The 19,462-nt window shown below is 35.9% G+C and overlaps 1 protein-coding gene across 1 annotated transcript in view; it reads right to left on the reverse strand.

The window, feature by feature from the left end:
• Nucleotides 1-19,462, reverse strand: part of MBD2 (methyl-CpG binding domain protein 2) — a 63,802-nt gene that overhangs the window by 19,894 nt on the left and 24,446 nt on the right. The window contains exon 3 of the mRNA XM_081562145.1: nucleotides 10,730-10,867. Within this exon, the coding sequence (XP_081418271.1) occupies nucleotides 10,730-10,867 (138 nt within the window). The remainder of the gene's footprint in view (nucleotides 1-10,729; nucleotides 10,868-19,462) is intronic.

The raw sequence follows: 19,462 nt of genomic DNA on the forward strand, positions 1-19,462 counted from the left end.
ACTTTCTTATTTCCTCATCTTCCATTCATTCCTTCCTTCTAACCTGGGTTCTACTCCTAATATTATGTTAACTGACCTGCCCAAGGTCACAGTAACCTTCTAATTCACAAATCCAATTCCTGATTCAACCCTCTTCTGCCTTACTTCCCTGTTGCCATCGCCTGCTATCAAAAAACTTATGAAAGTTTGCCTTTTATGATGGTTTTCTGTATTTTCTATCACTGTTAAGCAACAAGTTAATACCCCTGATAGTAACCGTCAAAGAAATAGGACTATAAGCATTTTCTTCTACTGAGAGAAGATATTTAAAATGTGTAAGATGTAATATACCTTTTAAAGTATTTGAAGACAGAAGTGTTAATACTTCGTAAAGTAGAGGAAACAAAAGTTACCTTTAGAATCTAATCATTACATGAATTTTAACTTGCACAGTCTTCATCTCTGTCAAGAGCATGATGTGAGACACTCAAATTTGGGGGGATGAATTTATGGCTAAGTATGGACTTCCCAGGTGGCTCAATGGGAAAGAGTCTACCTGCCAATGCAGGAGACGCACGTACAATCTCTGGGTCAGGAAGATACCCTGGAGAAGGGAATGGCAACCCACTCTAGTATTCTTGCCTGGAAAATCCATGGCCAGAGGGGTCATCCATGGGGTTGCAAAGAGTTGGACACCACTGAGCGACTAAAGGGCAGCAGCAGCAGGGTAATAGGAAAAACCCGGGCTTGAAAGTTTAAAGCTTCAGTCCTGACTCAACCATTAAGTGGAATTGTTGTCTTAGAAAGTCACTTAATCCCCTTTGAATGTATTTTCACTAGTGAAATAGAAATACTAATAACTGCCTTATATACCTCAGAAGATAATCACTGATAAAAAGTGAGGATGTTCTTTGAAAACATAAGCATTTTATTGAATTGCCCAGAGTATTTTCTAATGTTAGGATTTCATAATTTCAATGAATATCTTATTCACTTTTCTAAGGCTCTTGCTAAATCTGATCAAAGAACAAAGGATCTTGTCATGTATTTGCGGACTAAAGCAAAACCCCAAAAATGTTCAGTTTATATTCAGTGACTCATGAGAAGCTAAATATGCAACACACGGGGTCAGAGCTGCACAGAAGAATGATGCTTCCTGCCCAGAAGGAATTTGCTGTCCAGTTTATAAACCGCTCTATTTCAAACCGACCCCGTATGATATCCGAGTCATCTAGTTTGGGTCAGCAAAAACAGCTTAACTTAAATACCATGGCTTGCAAACATCAAAAGGCAAACATGAGCTACCCTCTTATTTTGGGGGAGTGGCCCAGGAAGAAAAGGCTAGATAATGACAAGAAAATTATTACTTAAATCAAGGAAAAGCTTGATTCATGTGGCTGTGCAAACTATACTGAGATGTCTTGCTAAGGCAAAAGATAACAATTTGGGCTAGAGAAGATGGAAGGAGGAAGCAAAAGGCAAAAACTGGAGTGAGGAGGATGAAGGTGCAGTAGCTGTCTGCGGCAGCTGCTCGGCTAAACTTTGTCATGAACATAACTTACATGAAGTGGGCAGGTAATACAGCTGGAAAAGGGACTATTATCCTAAGATGACCATGGAATCAGAATACTCGTTCATAAGGCCCCGAAGTTTTTCATGTGCCACTCCCACAGGAAAAGTTGTAACAATAATCTTATTAATACGTAAGAGTCCATATGAGGACACAGGTATGCTCCTTTATTTCTTCTGGGTCACATTTCCACACAGCTAAGAGTATCTGTTCAGTGTTTGTTTTCCTTCTTAGATTGGAAGCTTTATAAGGACAGGATGCATGACTGAATTATATGTTTGTATCTGCCTGCCAATGCCGGAGATGCAAGAGACACAGGTTTGATCCCTAATCCCTGGAGGAGGAAATGGCAGCCCACTCCAGTATTCTTGCCTGGAAAAGTCTATGGACAGAGGAGTCTGGTGGGCTACACTCCATGGGGTTGCAAACAGTCGGACACAACTGAGCGACCAAGCACTCACACATACAGCACCATAAGAGAAGCAACAATATATGCTGTTGAATAAATGAATTAATGATTTTAAAACCTCATTCAACAGGAAGAACTTTGGTCTCTGATAGATAAGGAGCTATCATTAGCTGTTTATCAGAAAAGATGCCCTTCAGAAGAGCTTTCCTGAAACTAATTTCAGTAGTATAAATGAATTCCTCATTTTATAGTGGCACATTAATAGATTCTATTTCCTTTTTAATATCAATAAATCAAGAAAGTATATACATATTATTTAAAGCATGACATTGAGCAACCACTAGAACTAAAATTCGGTTGCAAATCCTCAAAATTATCAGAAGCATGAATTTAAATGGAAAGCTCAGACCTGAAAACAAAAATATTGATACCAGAAAATGAAAATAAAATATTAAAAACAGTATATAAATAGAACGATAGAATCAAGACCAAACATATCTATAAAATGAATAAATGTAATGATCAACTCAGCTATAAAAGAAGAAAAGACCATCGGATCAGATAGAAAAAAAATCAACTGCATGTTTTACGCAAAAAAAAAAAAAAAAAACCCTAAAGATAAAGGGACTCAAAAAACTGACAATGACAATGAAGAGTAAAGAAATAGCAAATACAGAATGAGTAAACAAAAGTCTCAATATTACTAGAAAATTACTTTAAGGCAATAAGTGGAAAATAAGACAAAGCTTAACCCATTGTGTAACTAACTAGCTTCTATAAAATAAATATTATCTTAATAAGTTAGTTTGGCTTTCCATGGGGAAATAGGCATGTACAGACTGAATTCAAAGCTTGTTAAGAAAGCTCTCCCCAATACTTCATTCCACCTTTCATCTAGATACTACTAACATCAGAGAAAAGAAGATATCACAACAGATACTACAAAACTAAAAAATATTACTAGAAAATATAACACCATTTGAATATTTTTAATAATGGTGAACAACGTATACCATTAATTTGAAAATTATGGAATGCACAAATTCCTAAAAAAACACATTCTCAAAATTGTTACAAGAAATAGAAACTATGAATATTCATCCATGTACTGATTAAATAAATTGAATCTGCAATTTCAAGCCTCCCCATTTAAAAACAACAAATTAGGCTGAGATGACTTCACAGTTAAGTCTTCCAAACATTTAAAGAAAAGTAGCAACCTTACACAAACTCTTCCAGAGAATATTAAGAGAGGTCACCTCCCAGCTTATTCCACAAGGCTAGCAAAACCTTGATACTAAAGCTTGAGAAGAAAATTATGAGAAAGGAAAAATGCAAGTCAATCTCTCTTGTGAATATAAATGTAAAAAATCCTAAACAAAATAACAGTAAATCTAAACAGTGATAACACATCATGACTACACTAAGCTTATTAATCCAGGAATTCCAGGTATGTTCTCCAATCAAAAAATCAAGCACTGCAATTTCTCACACTAACCAATCACTGTAATTCACTGTATTAACAGAGTAAAGGACATTTTATCATTTAGCTATGTAGAGAAAATAATTTGATAAAATTCAACACACATTCATGAAAAATATTCTTAGTAAACTAAAGTGAATTTCCTTAATTTGAGGATATTTACCAAAAAAAAAAACCCTATAACATCATATTTAATGGATAATCATTCAAAATATTCCCTGGTATTACAATAACCAATGAGGATATCTGCTATCACTTTTATTCAAGATTATACTGGCATTTCAAGCCAGTGAAAAGAGACAAGGAAAAAAAAAAAAATCAAAGGTTTAAGGATTGGCAAGGAAGAAATAAAACTCTTGCTTGCAGATGATATGTTTGCTTGTTCATGAGTAAGGCTGGAGAGACTCACTGATTATTTAATAAGTTAATCTAGGAAGATAACTGAACACCCAGTCAGTATATAAAATTCAGCTTATTTCTACATACTAATAACAGACAACTAGAAAAAAATTTTAATGTTATCAGAATAGCATCAAAGAACAACAAATACCAACAAATAAAAGACATAACAGATCTCTAGACTGAAAACTATAAAATGTTAATCGTGGGACATATGAGGATAGTTAATTATAAGACTTAATATTGCAAAAATGCTAATTAGCCCACATATTGGTCTATAGATTTAAATCCTGGCAGGTTTTAAAGAAGGCTAGACAAGCTGAGTCTAAAATGTAAGTGGAAATGACAACAGCCAAGACTAACCAAGATAATCTCAAATGAAGAATAACAAAGCTACAGAACTTACACTACTAGATATCAAGTTCAATAAAACAAACAGACCAAAGAAACAGAACACAGTGCAGAAACAAACTCACATGTACAAACAGACCAAAGGAACAGAAGGGACCAGAAACAGACTTTCACAAGACTTTCACCTACACATTTCATATATGACAGAGGTGACAACCAACGAAATGGGAAAAGAATGGTCTTTCAGTAAATGGCGCTAGGTCAACTGGCTATCCATTTGGGAAGAAAGTAAGTCCACCTCACATCATATACAAAAGTCAATTCCAGATGGATTAAAGACCCAAATGGAAAAGTAAAACAAAGCTTTCAGAAGATGGAATGAGGGATATGTTGATAACTTTAAGTAATAAGCAAAAATCTCTTAAACATGTCACAGAAATAAAAGGAAGAGACTGATGGAAGCATATCCTTTACTTCTTACAACTTGAAGTATCACATACAGAAAAATGTAAAAAAAAAAAAAGTTTACAGTTCACTGAAGTTTCACCAAGTAAACACACTCATGTAACTATCACACAGATCAAGAAACAGAATATCACCAGCACCTTAGCAGCCCCCACTGCCATACCTGCCCAGTCTCTATCCCACCTCCCAAGTCTCTTAAAATTATGAACTTACACTTACCAAAAAAAACACTATTACGGAAGTGGAAAAGGTCAAGCCGCCAACTGGAAAAAGATGTGTGTGACAGATCTGACAAAGTACTGATACTCAGAATATGCAAAGAACACCCACAAGTCCATGAAGAAAAGAAAAACACCATTAACACAACAATGCATGAAAGACTGAGTAGCTACTTCAAAAGAAAGGGTATCTACACAGCCAACAGACATACAAAGAATGCACAGTATCATTAAATACCAAGGAAATGCAAGCTAAAACTAAAAGTATCCCTAAACACTATCACAATGTTCAAAATTTAAAGACTGATCATATCAAGTGTTGACAAGAATTTGAAGCAACTGCACGCTGCTGGTAGAAGGGTAACTCTGTATAACCACTCTGGAAAACTAGATGGTAGCGTTTAACAAAGCTGAGTGTATGCATACTCTTATGACCCAAAACTACTCCAGTATAAACCCCAAATCAAAAACACGTACTAGAATATTCACTGAAGCAGTATCCGCAACAGTCAACAACAAAGACAGAAACTGAGATTAACAACGAGAGACTAGTCACTGCAGGGAACAGAGAAAAAACAAATACCAAACAAAACATCCTTATAGTTAATAGGTTCAGAGAGATAAGAGCAGAGGGTGTGGCTATAAAATAAGAAGAGAAAAACTTTACGTACAAAACTGCTGCTGGAAATTAAAAATAACATCACCAAAATTTTAAAAAAAATGATAAAAAGTTAAAATCAAGAAAACATCCTGGAAAGTAAAACAACAATCGTAATAAGAGAGAAAATACAAAAGTAGAAATATAAAAATTCTAAGATGGCTAATACACAACTGATACAAAGAGAGAATGAAAATTTAAGGGATTCAGCAGCAAAGAGGAGAAAATGACAAGAACATTTTCCATGCAAAGGATAAACATTTCCCTCTATCGCCTACTAAGTGCCCAGTGAATTAAAAAAGGCCTACAAACACATTCAGTGAATTTTTTAAAAATCACACACATACTAAACATTTTCAGAGAGGAAAAAAAGACCATGAAGGAGGAGCAGACATTCAGCATGGCACTGAACTTCTCTTTGGCAAGACTGAATTTTCACGGTCATAATAAATGAATACTAAAGTATCTTATGAATTTTCACATAGGATGCCTCTTAAAATGCATGCTTTTAAAATTTATCTTTCATCTAGAAAGTTTCTTCTAACATTTAAAAACAGTCCCTTTTGATTATTATCAAAAAGACGAGCTCTAAATGCTGACAAGGATGAAGAGAAAAGGGAACCCTCAGGCACTGCTGGTGAGAAGGTAAACTGGGGCAGCCATGATGGAAAACAGGAAGATTCCTCAAGAAATTAAAAATTGAACCACCATACAATCCAGCAATCCCACCTCTAGGTATATATCCAAAGGAAATGAAATCAATATCTCAAAAACACTGCACCCCCCTGTATGCACTACAACTTTATTCACAGTAACCAAGATATGGAAACAAACTAAATGTCCATCAATGGACAAATGAATAATGTCTATATATATATATATACACACACTGAAATATTATTATCCATGAAAAGAAGGAAATCTTGCCATTTGTGATAATGTAGACTAACCTTGAGATCGAATGCTAAGTGAAATAAGGCAAAAGGAGAAAGCACAAACTGCATAATCTCACTTGTATGTGGAATCTCAAAAACTCACTCATAGAAATACAGAGTAGAATGGTGGTTGCCAGGGGCTGAAGAGGGGTAGCGAATGGGGAGATGCTGGTCAAAGGGGTCAAACTACCAGTTAGAAGATGAATAAATTTGGGGGATCTAATGTACAGTCTGGTGACTACGGCTAACAACACTGTACTGTATAACCGGAAGTTGCTAAGAGAGATTTTAAATCTTCTCACTAGCACGACCACAACAAAAAAATGGTAATTATATCAGGAGATAGATGTATTAAGTAATGTTTTTTGTGGTTATCACTTTGCAATGTATACATATATCAAATCATCACACTGTACACCTTAAACTTACATGACGTTACATGTCAACTATACCTCAATAAAGCTGGAAAAAAAAACATAAAAAAAAAAAAGACATTTCTGGAAGGGAGGAAAGGAAAGTTTCATATCCTTTGAACAAAGAATTAGTTAACAAAATAAAAAGAAAAAAAATCTAGGATCAGATGGAAGATTTAAGTCCATTTCTTCAGTGATTCAAATATTTACTTTTGGGTAAAAAAAAATTAATATTCTGTAAGAAATGTAATTTATATTCAAAGACTATCAGAAACACCTAAAGCCCATCAAGTTTAATTAAAAGGAAGAAGTAAAAGATGAAGCTCAAAGATGGAAATTTCTTTGATTGGTGGATAAAAAAAGAGAAAAAGCAGGAGACCAGAAAGTATCAAAGATGACAGCATTAAAGAAATAAGAAAGAAACAGACGTGTGAGATCTTCATATACTGAAAGAAGGATGCTAGGAAAGACATCCTTTTAACAGCAAAATCACAACTCAGTTGGATTAAAAAGAATTTAGGATGTGATTTACATATCTGGCCAGATAAGGATAGTTCAATGATCTTACTGTTTGGAATAACAGTCTTATAGTTGGTAGAGTTCCCTCCACCCCTACTCCAGATTTCGTTTTAATCTAATAAAAAGACAAGCATGAGATAGATATGTTCACAGTGTATATAAAACTGGCTAGCTACTTATGCTATCATAAACAGGTTTTACAAAAGTCATCTTTACTTTATAATTAATTATAGGTAGAAATCACTGCTAAGTTCTGTTTAATGCACTTCTGTTGCATTAAAAGTGCACTTTTGTTGTACTTTTAAAATTAAGGCATTTTCAAGGAGTTAATATACTAGAAATTCATTTATTTTAAAGAATTCAAAATAGACTGCCATATAGATAGACTCAGGCATCGGAGTTTTGTTATCAAAAACAGGAATTATTAATTTCTATGATTGCTTCACATGTAGACTATACATTTCAAACCGATTCAAGGTAAAAGATCCAAAAATCAAATCCTAACTCTAGGTCTCAAAATTCAAGACTCCAAAAGGAATTACAAAACCACTAGCTTAAATATCCTAAAAGAATGTGGTACAGTTAAGGTAGAGACTACCCTGGTGGCCCAGTGGCTAACTCTGTGCTCCCGATGCAACGGGCCCAGGTTTGATCCCTGCTCAGGGAACTCCATCCCTCATGCCACAACTAAGACCTGCCACAGCCAAGTAGATAAATATTTACAGTTAAGATAAAAAACACTAATATCTACAGGAACCTCAAAAAACAGACACCTCATTGACTAACTTATTTACTCTATGATCAGAATAACTCCTCCAAATGAAATATCTGGCAATTCATATTTCTAATCTAGTTCCATGAAGCTATGCAAAAGGTAGCAAAACTGGAAGAATTTCTGCCTATGAATTTTTTTGCCTATCTCAACAATAGCAGCAGCAGCAGTCATTTGCCATATGAATGTCAAAATGTAATTAAAATCAGCATCTTCCTTTACCAAAAAACCCAAATCTAAACTGCAACAGTCAGGATGACAAGATCATGATTTTGAAAACATTAATACCAAAGTTGTCTCCTTACCATTTTCCTACTTTTACTCAAGGCACAGCCTTATATTTTGAAATCCTACTGGGGGGCAGTAGTCAAATATGACCTCAGTTCTTATGTTCAAGAGGAAGGGGGAGAGACAACTAATGTCTCAGTATAATCAAAAACATCCAGCAAAAACTGTCAAATGACAAGAGGATAATGTGAAAAACAGTCCAAGTATTTGCAGAAGTAACCTCCTAAATAATTTTTAATACTTTCTGTCTATGAAAGAGCTAAAATGAAGATAAACCCTCAAAAGATCTGGGTTAAAAATGATAAAAGTGCTTTGTGTATGGGAGCTGGGGGGGATTTGATTTTTTGACAGATCTTTTCACTTGAGAATATTAAAGAAGGAAAACTTAAAAACTCCTCAATGTACCAAAGAGTAAGGAGCAACTAATCTGGTTACTTCAGCTGTAAACATCGAGGTTGCCAATACCACTATAACCAGATAAAACACCCAGTGAATATAATAAGTACAGTTTTTAAAATCTGTGACTGAACTTAGGTGCAGAAAACAAATTCCTGTTACAATGACCATAATTTGCTAGTCGGTTTGTCTTTAACCAAAATATTTGTTCGGAGACTGTTGAGAATGATGTGACAAAGGCAAAGGGGGATAAAATTTACTAAACACTATCTGTTCTCAATGAGACAACTCAAATTTTCGACATGGAACTAACATTATGCATTATTCCACTTTCTTTATCTTTGTGGCTTTTTGAAGCAAACTGTCTTACCCAATTACATACTTGCAGAATTTTCAATTAACAAAAAAATCTTTACAAAGAAACAATTTTAAAATCACCAAAAAGCCAAAGGACAAGATGTTCAAGACTTTAGACAGTATCTAAGAAAGAACACAATCGGGGAATGGCTTTGTCAAGGTGGGCAAAGTTCAGAATGGCCGCGTTCCTTCCCTGTTGGAATGAATATACTAAAACTGCCGGTGGCTGGGTGACTATCACTGGGTGCAATAGTAAAACAGAAGGGAAAAGCCTGGCACAGAAAGTTGAATGGCCCAAAGAAAACCTGAGTGGTGGCAAGAACCTAAAGGCACATGCAGGTACGCATCTTTTATATTGGATGTGATACACTTACATGGCCCCTGTTGAATCTCTTGGGGACCAACAGTAAAGCAAGTCTAGAACTTCAAATCTTGAGACATCTATAGCAAGATGCTGATCCAATGTGGCTCCAAATATCTTCTGTTTTCCTGGCTCACCTGAAGAGGAAAAAACACTACAGAGGATGTGGGAACTGCATTTCTTTAGGTAGCTTCTTCTAGAGCAACTGTCTGAAAGTGTTGGCCCAGTCCTTTATGAAGTCTGCAGATGAGACACTTGAGGGACTAGTGAAAAACAAAATTCAAATGAGAAGGTGGAGTGAGACATCCAAAAGGGGAACACGAGAGTCAAAGATAATGGCTGTAGGTAAATCAGTGTTTCTAATCCTTAAGTGGGAGGAGGCAGAGAAAGGAGAGAAAAAAAAATGCACCGAGGTTTCTCCCTCCACTCCCTCACCCCAATTGCTACTAAAATTTCACCAAGTACCTGAACTTTTTTACCACAATTAGGGAGTGAGTGCGCAAGATTACTTGGAGAGTTAAAGCGTTTTGCCAAGTCTCCCTCCCCTGGCTGTGGCATTATTAAGCGGCAGGGAGGCCTTTCAGATAATACTTATTTTCTGAGAAAAGATTCTGGTGGAATACAGCTTGAAGCAATAAAGAAAGAGAAAAATAAATGCCATTTATACAAAAATGGAAGTCACAGGACAATATACCCTATTGACAAAGTTTATTTACTTCTGTTTTTCCAAAGGGGAGGGACTGCTTTCGTGTAATAAGAAATCAGAACAAAAAGTAGTTTTCAAATAATAGAAAATATTTTTAAACTTAGCAACACAAACTGCATGCTTCTTCCCCTTCGGAAATATTCTCCCTGGAAAGATAATCTTTAAAAAATAAGCTAAGACGAGCAGAACCAAGTCTGATATACGTTCACACAAAAGCATAAAAAGGTAGTCCATGAAATTAATTTTTTATTTTTTTAAATTAATTTTTTCTTAAAACATTTTATCTAAATATTGTCTTAGAGCTATTCTCCAGCATTCATGTAATAGCCTAGGATATAAAACAATTTTCTTAAATATATTCCATTTTAACCAGAGTTAACTTGAACTATGACTGGTAAGGATACCACAATTTTCTGAAAAATAAAATTGGAGAACCAACTAGATCCTTACCTGACGTGGCTGTTCATTCATTCGTTGTGGATCGGATTTCACTTTATTACTAGGATGATTTGTGACTTTGGTTACTGGTTGCTTGAAAATAGATGCTGTTTGTCTAATTGGCAATGTTGTATTCAAGTCTGGTTTACCCTGTGGATATAAGTGTTTTAATTAATAAATATATATAAATATAATTACTTATTAATTCAATATCTATTACTTTAACTTGGATTATTCCCAACTTCCCAATTTCAGCATTTTAAATACTCTGAAGTACATTTTAAACACTTAAATATGTAAGACTTATGTAAAGTTTCATTATAAAAAGTGTCTTGTTCTTTAAAGTGTCAAAAAATTCTCTACATAAAATTCATAATTGATTTGATTAACAAGATACTAGCAACTTTTAAGCAAACAAATATATATTTATGGTTGGGTTATACAAGAGGGAAGGAGGGCTTTCAGGTCAATAACCAGGAAAGCAATCATTTCTACATTCTGACAATGTAGGAAAATAATGGCGTACTTGGCTATTAAAATATAAATAACCTCCTCAACTGTTAGGGGTCCAGGCTTACATGAAACTACAAAGGTTAATCTTCCCTTAGAAAGCTGTAATTCCCACAAACAAAGCTCAATTTAGGAAGATGTAATAAAATATTCTTTAATTTTATAGCACATTTACTTTTTAAAAAGAAACTTAAAATTGAAGTTTCAGAAAAGCAAGCAACATACTTACACAGACTTTTAATCAACCAGTAAAAAAACAATGTAGGATGTAAGATTTTCATTTCTGAATGAAATGAAAATGTTGCACAGAATTGCTATTAAATTCACATGAATTACTGTAACATAAGGTGTGTGGGGGGGCGTGAAGAAAAAGAACAAAAAGTGATTTGACTCATTGTGTATTCTCATTTGGGCTTCCTTGGTGGCTTAGCGGTAAAGAATACATCTGCAATGCAGGAGACATGAGTCCAATCCCTGGGTCAGGAAGATTACCTGGAGAAGGAAATAGCAACCCACCCCAGTATTCTTGCCTGGGAAATCCCACGGACAGAGGAGTCTGGTGGGCTATAATCCATATGGTCGCAAAGAGTTGGACATGACTTAGTGACTAAACAACATCATTCAGATTTGGGTGAAAAATAGAAAGGGTCAAATATATCCGAAAACAATATATAGTACATTAGATATTTTCAGCATAGAAGTGTACTTGATAAATCATCTACAGGATGTCAATGAACTTTTGTTAACTATCTCCAAATAAAAATTGTATCAACTTCCAGACTCCAAAACAGTGTTTCTCAAACTTGAGCATGCATCAGAGTTACCCAGGGGGCTTATTAAAGTACAGATTACTGGGTCTCACTCCTAGAAATGATGATTCAGGAGGTCTGAGGCTGGGCCTGGGAATTTGCATTCCTATTAAGATCCAGGTGATGGAGATGTTGGTCCAGGGACCACACTTGGGCACCACTGCTCTAAAACAAAGATTGCAAGTTGGCAGCAGGGAGACCAGGTCTAACCCACAGATGTGTTTTGCTCAGTTTTTAGTCTCTTTAGTGAATGAAGCTAAGAGTTACAAATAAAATTCACTAAAATCGAGAATTCTAGGTTCTTAAAAACTCAAAGATCTAGAAATGGACTGATTTGGCCAAAACAGGACATGACTGATTAGTAATGGCGGCCACTAGAGGTGTCAAGGGTTGTTGTTTTGCAAAAGGCCTCAGCTCACATTTGTGCTACCTGTCTGAACCCTACAGATATTGAGTTTGTGATCTCTGCTTAAAGAACATCAGACATTAATCTGATCATTATCAGTTATACTATTTGGGTGTCCTAATCAATGTGTCTCCACTCCCCCCCCAACGCCCACTACTTTCTGTCCACGCTGGGCATTTGTCATTTCTTTCTCTCATTCACGTTTCTCCCAACATACATGCTTACCTTTAAGAGGCATAGTCAACTTAAAAAATTCTAACAATACCACTTCTCAGGCATTTCATTTTCTTATCTTTATGGTTTAAAAAAAACAAAACAAAACAAAACTTGGTTTAGAGGTGTGGAAACTTGGCCAACAGGCTGCAAAATAACCGCTTAGGATTCCATCTTTAAAGAGCGTGAGGCCCAGGAATGTGTATTTTTAAAAACTCTTCTGGTAATTCTGTGATGCGCAGAAGGTTTGGATCCCTCTGATTTATGACATCAAGAGCATTCTAAGACCCTAAGTGAAGCCACCCAACCTGTATCAGTCAGTCTTCAGTCCAAAAGACCCTTAACACATATGGCTTACAAAGAACTCTCCCTGCCACTAATTTGTTATAAGCAGTATCTACCACGAAAAAATACCTTGCTTGGTTTTTAATGTTTCTGTACTTTAATAAGGAACAATATACTCTGCTGGTAATTAGAACAAAGATGGGCTCAGCAGACAAAGAAATACAGAGCAACTATTTGTATGAACAAACACAGTCAAGCCTGTACGATTCTGTTACAAAGAATGACTAGAGGAAGTAGAGACTAACTTAAACTATTCAAAACTATAAAAGGAAAAAAACTATAAAATCCTGCATCCACACAGACTGGAAGGAAGCATAAAACATATAAAACTACTGCTGCTACAATAAGACTAACTTTTTTTCATTATGTTTCTGATGCAACAAAAAATTAATTTATTGGCTAAAAAATTTAATTGTCTGACAATGACAGTTTATTGCCCAGTGGAACGGAACAAGATTTTTCAAGAGTGTTCTCTTCCGTTGATCTTATTTATATTTTATTATTTTTCCTCTTTTAAACTGGCCTGCAAGCTCTGAAGAAAAAATTTTTTACTATTTAATTTTGTATTCTACAATAGTATCATGTAAAATATCCTGAAAAGCTGGACTAACTGCTTTTCCAGAAACTGTTACAAAAAAAGTAAATTTTATTACCATTCTCTCCTGAGGACTGTCAAAAGAGTCACTGTTAATTCACACCCAGTTGTCTGAGTTTTTCTAAATAACTACCAATCTGCCATGAACCTAGGAGTTATAAAGCAAACTTTTTTTTTTTTAAACACATGATTATATTTTAATATAAATACAAAACAAATTACAAAACATTATGATAGACTGATGGCAATCAAATATGGTATTTCATTTGTACTGCATGACATCCTCAGTCATAAATAAGTTCTTAGAAACCAGTAACAAAGACATTGATACACCAAGGGAAATGAAAAAAAAACAAAATGAAGTGACCAGTAAGGATTAAGCATATATGAAGATGACCAAACTGAACAATAACAGAAGAAAAGCAATTTCTTTGTAATATCATATTGTCAAAGATTAAAAATCTAACATTTGTACAGTTTTAGGAAATATACCCACATAAACTCTGGTGGATACAACAATGGTCATTATAGTGGTGGTTATTTTAGCATTCTTTTTGAGACTTTTGCACATGTGAGTTCAATACTAAAACACAGTTAATATATCTGTGTATTGCCACATGACAATCCAAAAATGCAAATGTGAATTACTGAATAGAAAGCTATCTGGAAAATCACAGCAAAATTTTAACCTTACTGTATAAACAGATCAGAAAAGAAGGGACTGCTACTATTTTCTGCCTTTAAAGTACTTTTTTCAAAATGGGACAAGATTAAAGCTATTTGTGTATTTGAAATCTTTCCTTTCAATATAGGAATAAGTGAAACAAAGTTCCTTATATTATAAAACTAAACTGACAGAAACACACATTCTAACAAAGTTTCCAACCTTGGATATATCTTCTCAGTATACAGGCTAGCACACAAATAAAAAGTTAGTATATTTTATAATAATGTGTGTATTAAGCTGGGAAGTTTTCAAATAACTCAAGTAATTGTTGACAGTTTATTCTATCCCCCCGGGATGAACACAAAAGTAAACCTTTCTAAAATTTTTTTTCAACTTTTACTTTATCTCTAATAAATATCCGAAATGGCTCTTAAAACTTCAAAAAACAAATACACAATAAAAATTAATTTTAATCAAGGACAAGGAGAAACAAATTTCCTTTTGAAATGGTTAACCGTGATTGATACTAGCCTTAACCATCAGATGTGGATCAGAACTTTATAGGGGTGTGGGCAAAAAAAGAAACATTCAATGACATAGATTTCATACTCAGAAAGGAGGAAGCATACCAGTTAAAGAGGAAAACAAAAGCTGGTATTAAATCCTGGTATTAAATCTAGAAAAAAAAATAGACACTTAACATCACAACAGATATTAAACAGATTTCAAATGCTTTTTCTTTTTCCAGTGACCTTCCATAAAAGCCAAGAACATATTTAAAGGACAACTCAGTGAAGAGGACTCTGAAAAGGACTAAACCAGCGTGGCCTGATTATTGTGTAACCTTTCAATGATTTAATGTGATTAATCCTAGAAAGGGCTTCCGTGCTAGCTCAGCTGGTAAACAATCTGCCCGCAATGTGGGAGACATGGGTTCAATCTCTGGGTTGGGAAGATCCCCTGGAGAAGGGAACGGCTACCCACTGCAGTATTCTTGCCTGGAGAACTCCCGTGGACAGAGGAGCCTGGCGGGCTACAGTCAATGGGGTCCCAGAGTCGGACACGACCTAGCGGCTAGGCACACAATGCTAGAAAAGAGGAAGACTAAAGCGGTGATGCAGATCATGTGTCTTTAACCTGCAGCGTTCAAATACTGTTTCACTGCTACTCCCTAATTTTTTTGAAAATAGATAAACCCCACCTACTTCATTTTTTTAAATGGAGAAAAAAAAGAAAACAGGACACTTCCAGGTATCATTTTAATTCTGTGGTTTTGCATATCCCAAGAGATATCCATGTCCCAATTTGAGAAGCAAAGACTTTATTTTTCTAAAATCGCTTTCCTCATCTGTAAACGAGGTAAATACAGTAACTATTCTTGAGATTCTAACAAAAATCAAACAAGATAATGCATGTGTGATGCTGCTGCTCAAGCAGCTTTCACTAAGTCAGTTATTGAACAAACATTGAATGCCTACTATCTGCCAGGTACAGACTATGCGCTGTGAACAGTCATTCACAAATACCAAAATCCTTCAGAACTTACACTCACAGGGCAGAGAGGAGACAAAACAGTGGTATAGCTTATAGTCATGTTGGTACATAAACTCGGAATAAATAGAAGCTATCTCTATTATCTGGAGAAGGCAATGGCAACCCACTCCAGTACTCTTGCCTGGAACATCCCATGGATGGAGGAGTCTGGTAGGCTGCAGTCCATGGGGTCTTGAAGAGTTGGACACGACTGAGCGACTTCACTTTCACTTTTCACTTTCATGCATTGGAGAAGGAAATGGCAACCCACTCCAGTGTTCTTGCCTGGAGAATTCCAGGGATGGAGGAGCCTGGTAGGCTGCCATCTATGGGGTCCCACAGAATCGGAAACGACTGAAGCAACTTAGCAGCAGCAGCAGCAGCATCTCTATTATTGGCACTATCATCTTATTGAACATGATATTGAAATTTAAAACCTTAAACTATTAAGCTTCCCCACAAAGAAAGTCACCTCCTGGTTCATGCAGAGAGGAGCCTGAGCTTTAGGGGGAACCAAGATTATCCTCAAAACCTAATTTCGGATTTGCTTCCGAATATACACAGTAGCCAATGAGTTTCCACAAAAGTCAAAAGCCAATAATATAAAGTGCTTTATAGTCCTTCATTTTTTTTTATATGATTCACTCAACATAAAATCCACCATTTTATACAATTCAGTGGGTTTTAGTATATTGACCTTCAGTGGTTTTTAGTATATTGACAAAGTCATGCAACTTTGCAAAAAGGTTTTTGGAAAAAGTAAAGAAAATATGTATCTGGGATCTATGATTTTGTAACGAAAATCCACTTCATGTAATATCATAAATAAGATAATACCTTTTTAAAGAGATCAATGGAATATTGAATATGTAAAAGATAGTAAAACGGGTGGACTCTACTTTGAGCTCTTTAAAAAAGGATGTAGTTAACGGAAGTGGAGGTTTGAAATGCATCATTGAAATCAAGTTTTGAAGAGTTTTGTCTGAAGAAGAACTTCTTGGAACTTTAGTTAATATGAGGTCATAAAAGGACTGATGGCTAAAGACATTTGAGTTTCAACCAGAGCAGCTCTGCTCAAACTAAGGCTTCTCCTGCATGGAATTCATCATCTCCTTTACATCTGGGCTGGCACTTGCTGAGTACACAACCTTAGAATTATGAAAACAGTCACACAAATCATTTTCTGCAGGGCTTCATTCTCTCATTGACCTAGAGTCTGAAAGTCAGGTAACTGCGCAGGACCTATAAAACTTAAGTGAAACTGACCACCAGAGACAGAAACTCCAACATCCAAAATAAATGTTGACAAAACCATACCACGGGCAACTATGACTCATCTACTCTCATTATTAGCACAAAGGTCAAGCCCAGAACCTCTCAGAAGGTCTAGTGCCCTTTGGTATCTTTGAGGAACTAACTTATAACATGCTAAACCTACTTATACTGAACAGACTACTCTCATCAGCAAGTCTGTCTGCTAACGTGGCTAAAGTTCTGTTCACTGTTTGCTTCCTAGAAATCTTTATCCAATCCATATCTAAATACCTAACTCAAATTAGCCAAAAAATGGAACAGTGCTGTTAGTTGTTAATAACTTCTTAGCTCTCTTCATTTTTCAGCTAAAGATTTCTGCATATGAGAAAATTAGAAGTTCTCTAGAATGGCCCTTGAACAACATGGGACTTTGGAGTGTCAACCCTTCTTCACACAAAGAAAACCTTGATCTGTGGTTTTGCAGCCGTGGATTCAACCAACTGCTGATCGCTAGTACTGCAGTTATTTACTATGAAAAAAAAAATCCGCATATATGTGGATGCGTACAGTTCAAACATGTTGTTCAAAGGTCAACTTTAGTTATAGTGTCTCTTGCTACATCTTACTCCTTCTTTAATTATTCATTAAATGAGCACTGTCCAAGCCACCATCATTCCAGCCTCCTGTTATAACTGGCCCCTGACTTCCACTTCTGTACCTCTATAGTACATTCTCCACACAGCAGCAAAAAAAAAAAAAAAATCATATTGCTACCTACATAAAGTCCACAAGAGCATTCTATACCCTTCCTCATCCTGGTTTGCCAGGTCCAGTGATTAGGTTTGTCTGCTTCCTTGGCCTCACCTAGTACCTCTCTCCCATTCACTAACCTCCAGCCTACTGCCTGTCCTCATGTGCTAAACATATCCTGCCTTAAGGATTTTGCCTTGGTTATTCCCTCTGCTTAGAACAGTTTACCCTCTGGTTTTTGTAGAGCTCAATCTTCTCATTCAGATGTTGGCCCAAAATCATTCCCTTCTGATCATTCGGCCTAACACAGCCACCGAGTCAATCTCAACCATTCTTAATTAACTGTGTAGCACTTAATATTTAAATTGTGTTAGTCATCCCACTAGAATAAAAAGTTCCACAAACACAGAATCTTCCTCTACAGTATTTCCAGAATCTGGAATGTCTGCACACACAAAATGTGCTAAAAAAAAATTTATGGAGTAAATGATGCATAAAATGTCTGTTACATGTAAGATCTTATGGTATACAGTCCTTATTCCTAAAAAGTCTGTCAGTCTTCAAGCTACACATGCTATGTAAGTGGAAGCTACTAATTCAATGTGGTCTACAACATCCATGTCAAAATTATCTAACATAATCATCTGTACTCTATACCTCAAGATTACTAATGTAAAATAACCCCCAGACTTGTTCCATTAATTACTATATAACATGAAGTTATGCTTATAGATCCATAGCCAGCCCTACAAAAGGATCCCATGGGAAAATAATCCTCAGATGGTGTTTTTGGCAAAGTCACTGTCAGTTAGAGTGATGTTATATCATGAAATCATGGGAAATGAAAGAGTACAAAGAATTTATAACCCAGCAGCCTGCCAACGTGAGATTAAGACATCAGAGCAATCTATGTACATGGGCAAGAAGCATGCCATGCTGCTCTTAAGACAGCCATGATTCAGGAAAAATGTTCATTATGGATCTGAAAACTTAGATCACCTCAGTATAACTTGCCATAACAACTTCTCATCTGTATATTAAAATAACCTAAAATTTAGCAGTAGTTCTAGACAGAGGAGACTGGTATGGAAATTAAAACCTTGCGGCAAAGTATAAGGTCAATTAATAGGATGTCAACAGATTAAGTAATAGAGATGAGACAGGTAACCACTTGATTGAGTTACACAATTTTATCTATAATAATAATATTAACTAGGTGATAAACCAGATAATATTAACTAGGGGCTTCCATGGTGGCTCAGTGCTAAAGAATCCGCCTGCCAAGCAGGAGATGTGGGTTTGATCCCTCGGTCAGGAAGGTCCCCTGGAAAAGGAAATGGCAACCCACTCCAGTATTCTTGCCTGGGAAATCCCATGGACAGAGGATCCTCGTGGGCTATAGTTCATAGGGTTACAAAGAGTCAGACACGACTAACCGACTAAATGACAACAAGGAGATAAACGGAGCTAATCAACTTTGGATTCCAAAAACTTTACTGAGAACTTAGCCTGCCCCAAATGGTAAAACTGTTCTCTTTCAGGAACGTGAGCAAAGGTGCTTGTTTAAGGAGCCCATACTCTGCTGAGTAGTCCTGTAACATATCAGGCATGTAGGGGGCTGAGAACTAAGGCAGGAATAGTCAGTTCTTTGGGGGCTCAGAGA

Source organism: Giraffa tippelskirchi, chromosome 14, assembly GCF_054371585.1.
Source record: "Giraffa tippelskirchi isolate mGirTip1 chromosome 14, T2T-mGirTip1v1.2.pri, whole genome shotgun sequence".
NCBI classification, from domain to species: Eukaryota; Metazoa; Chordata; class Mammalia; order Artiodactyla; family Giraffidae; genus Giraffa; species Giraffa tippelskirchi.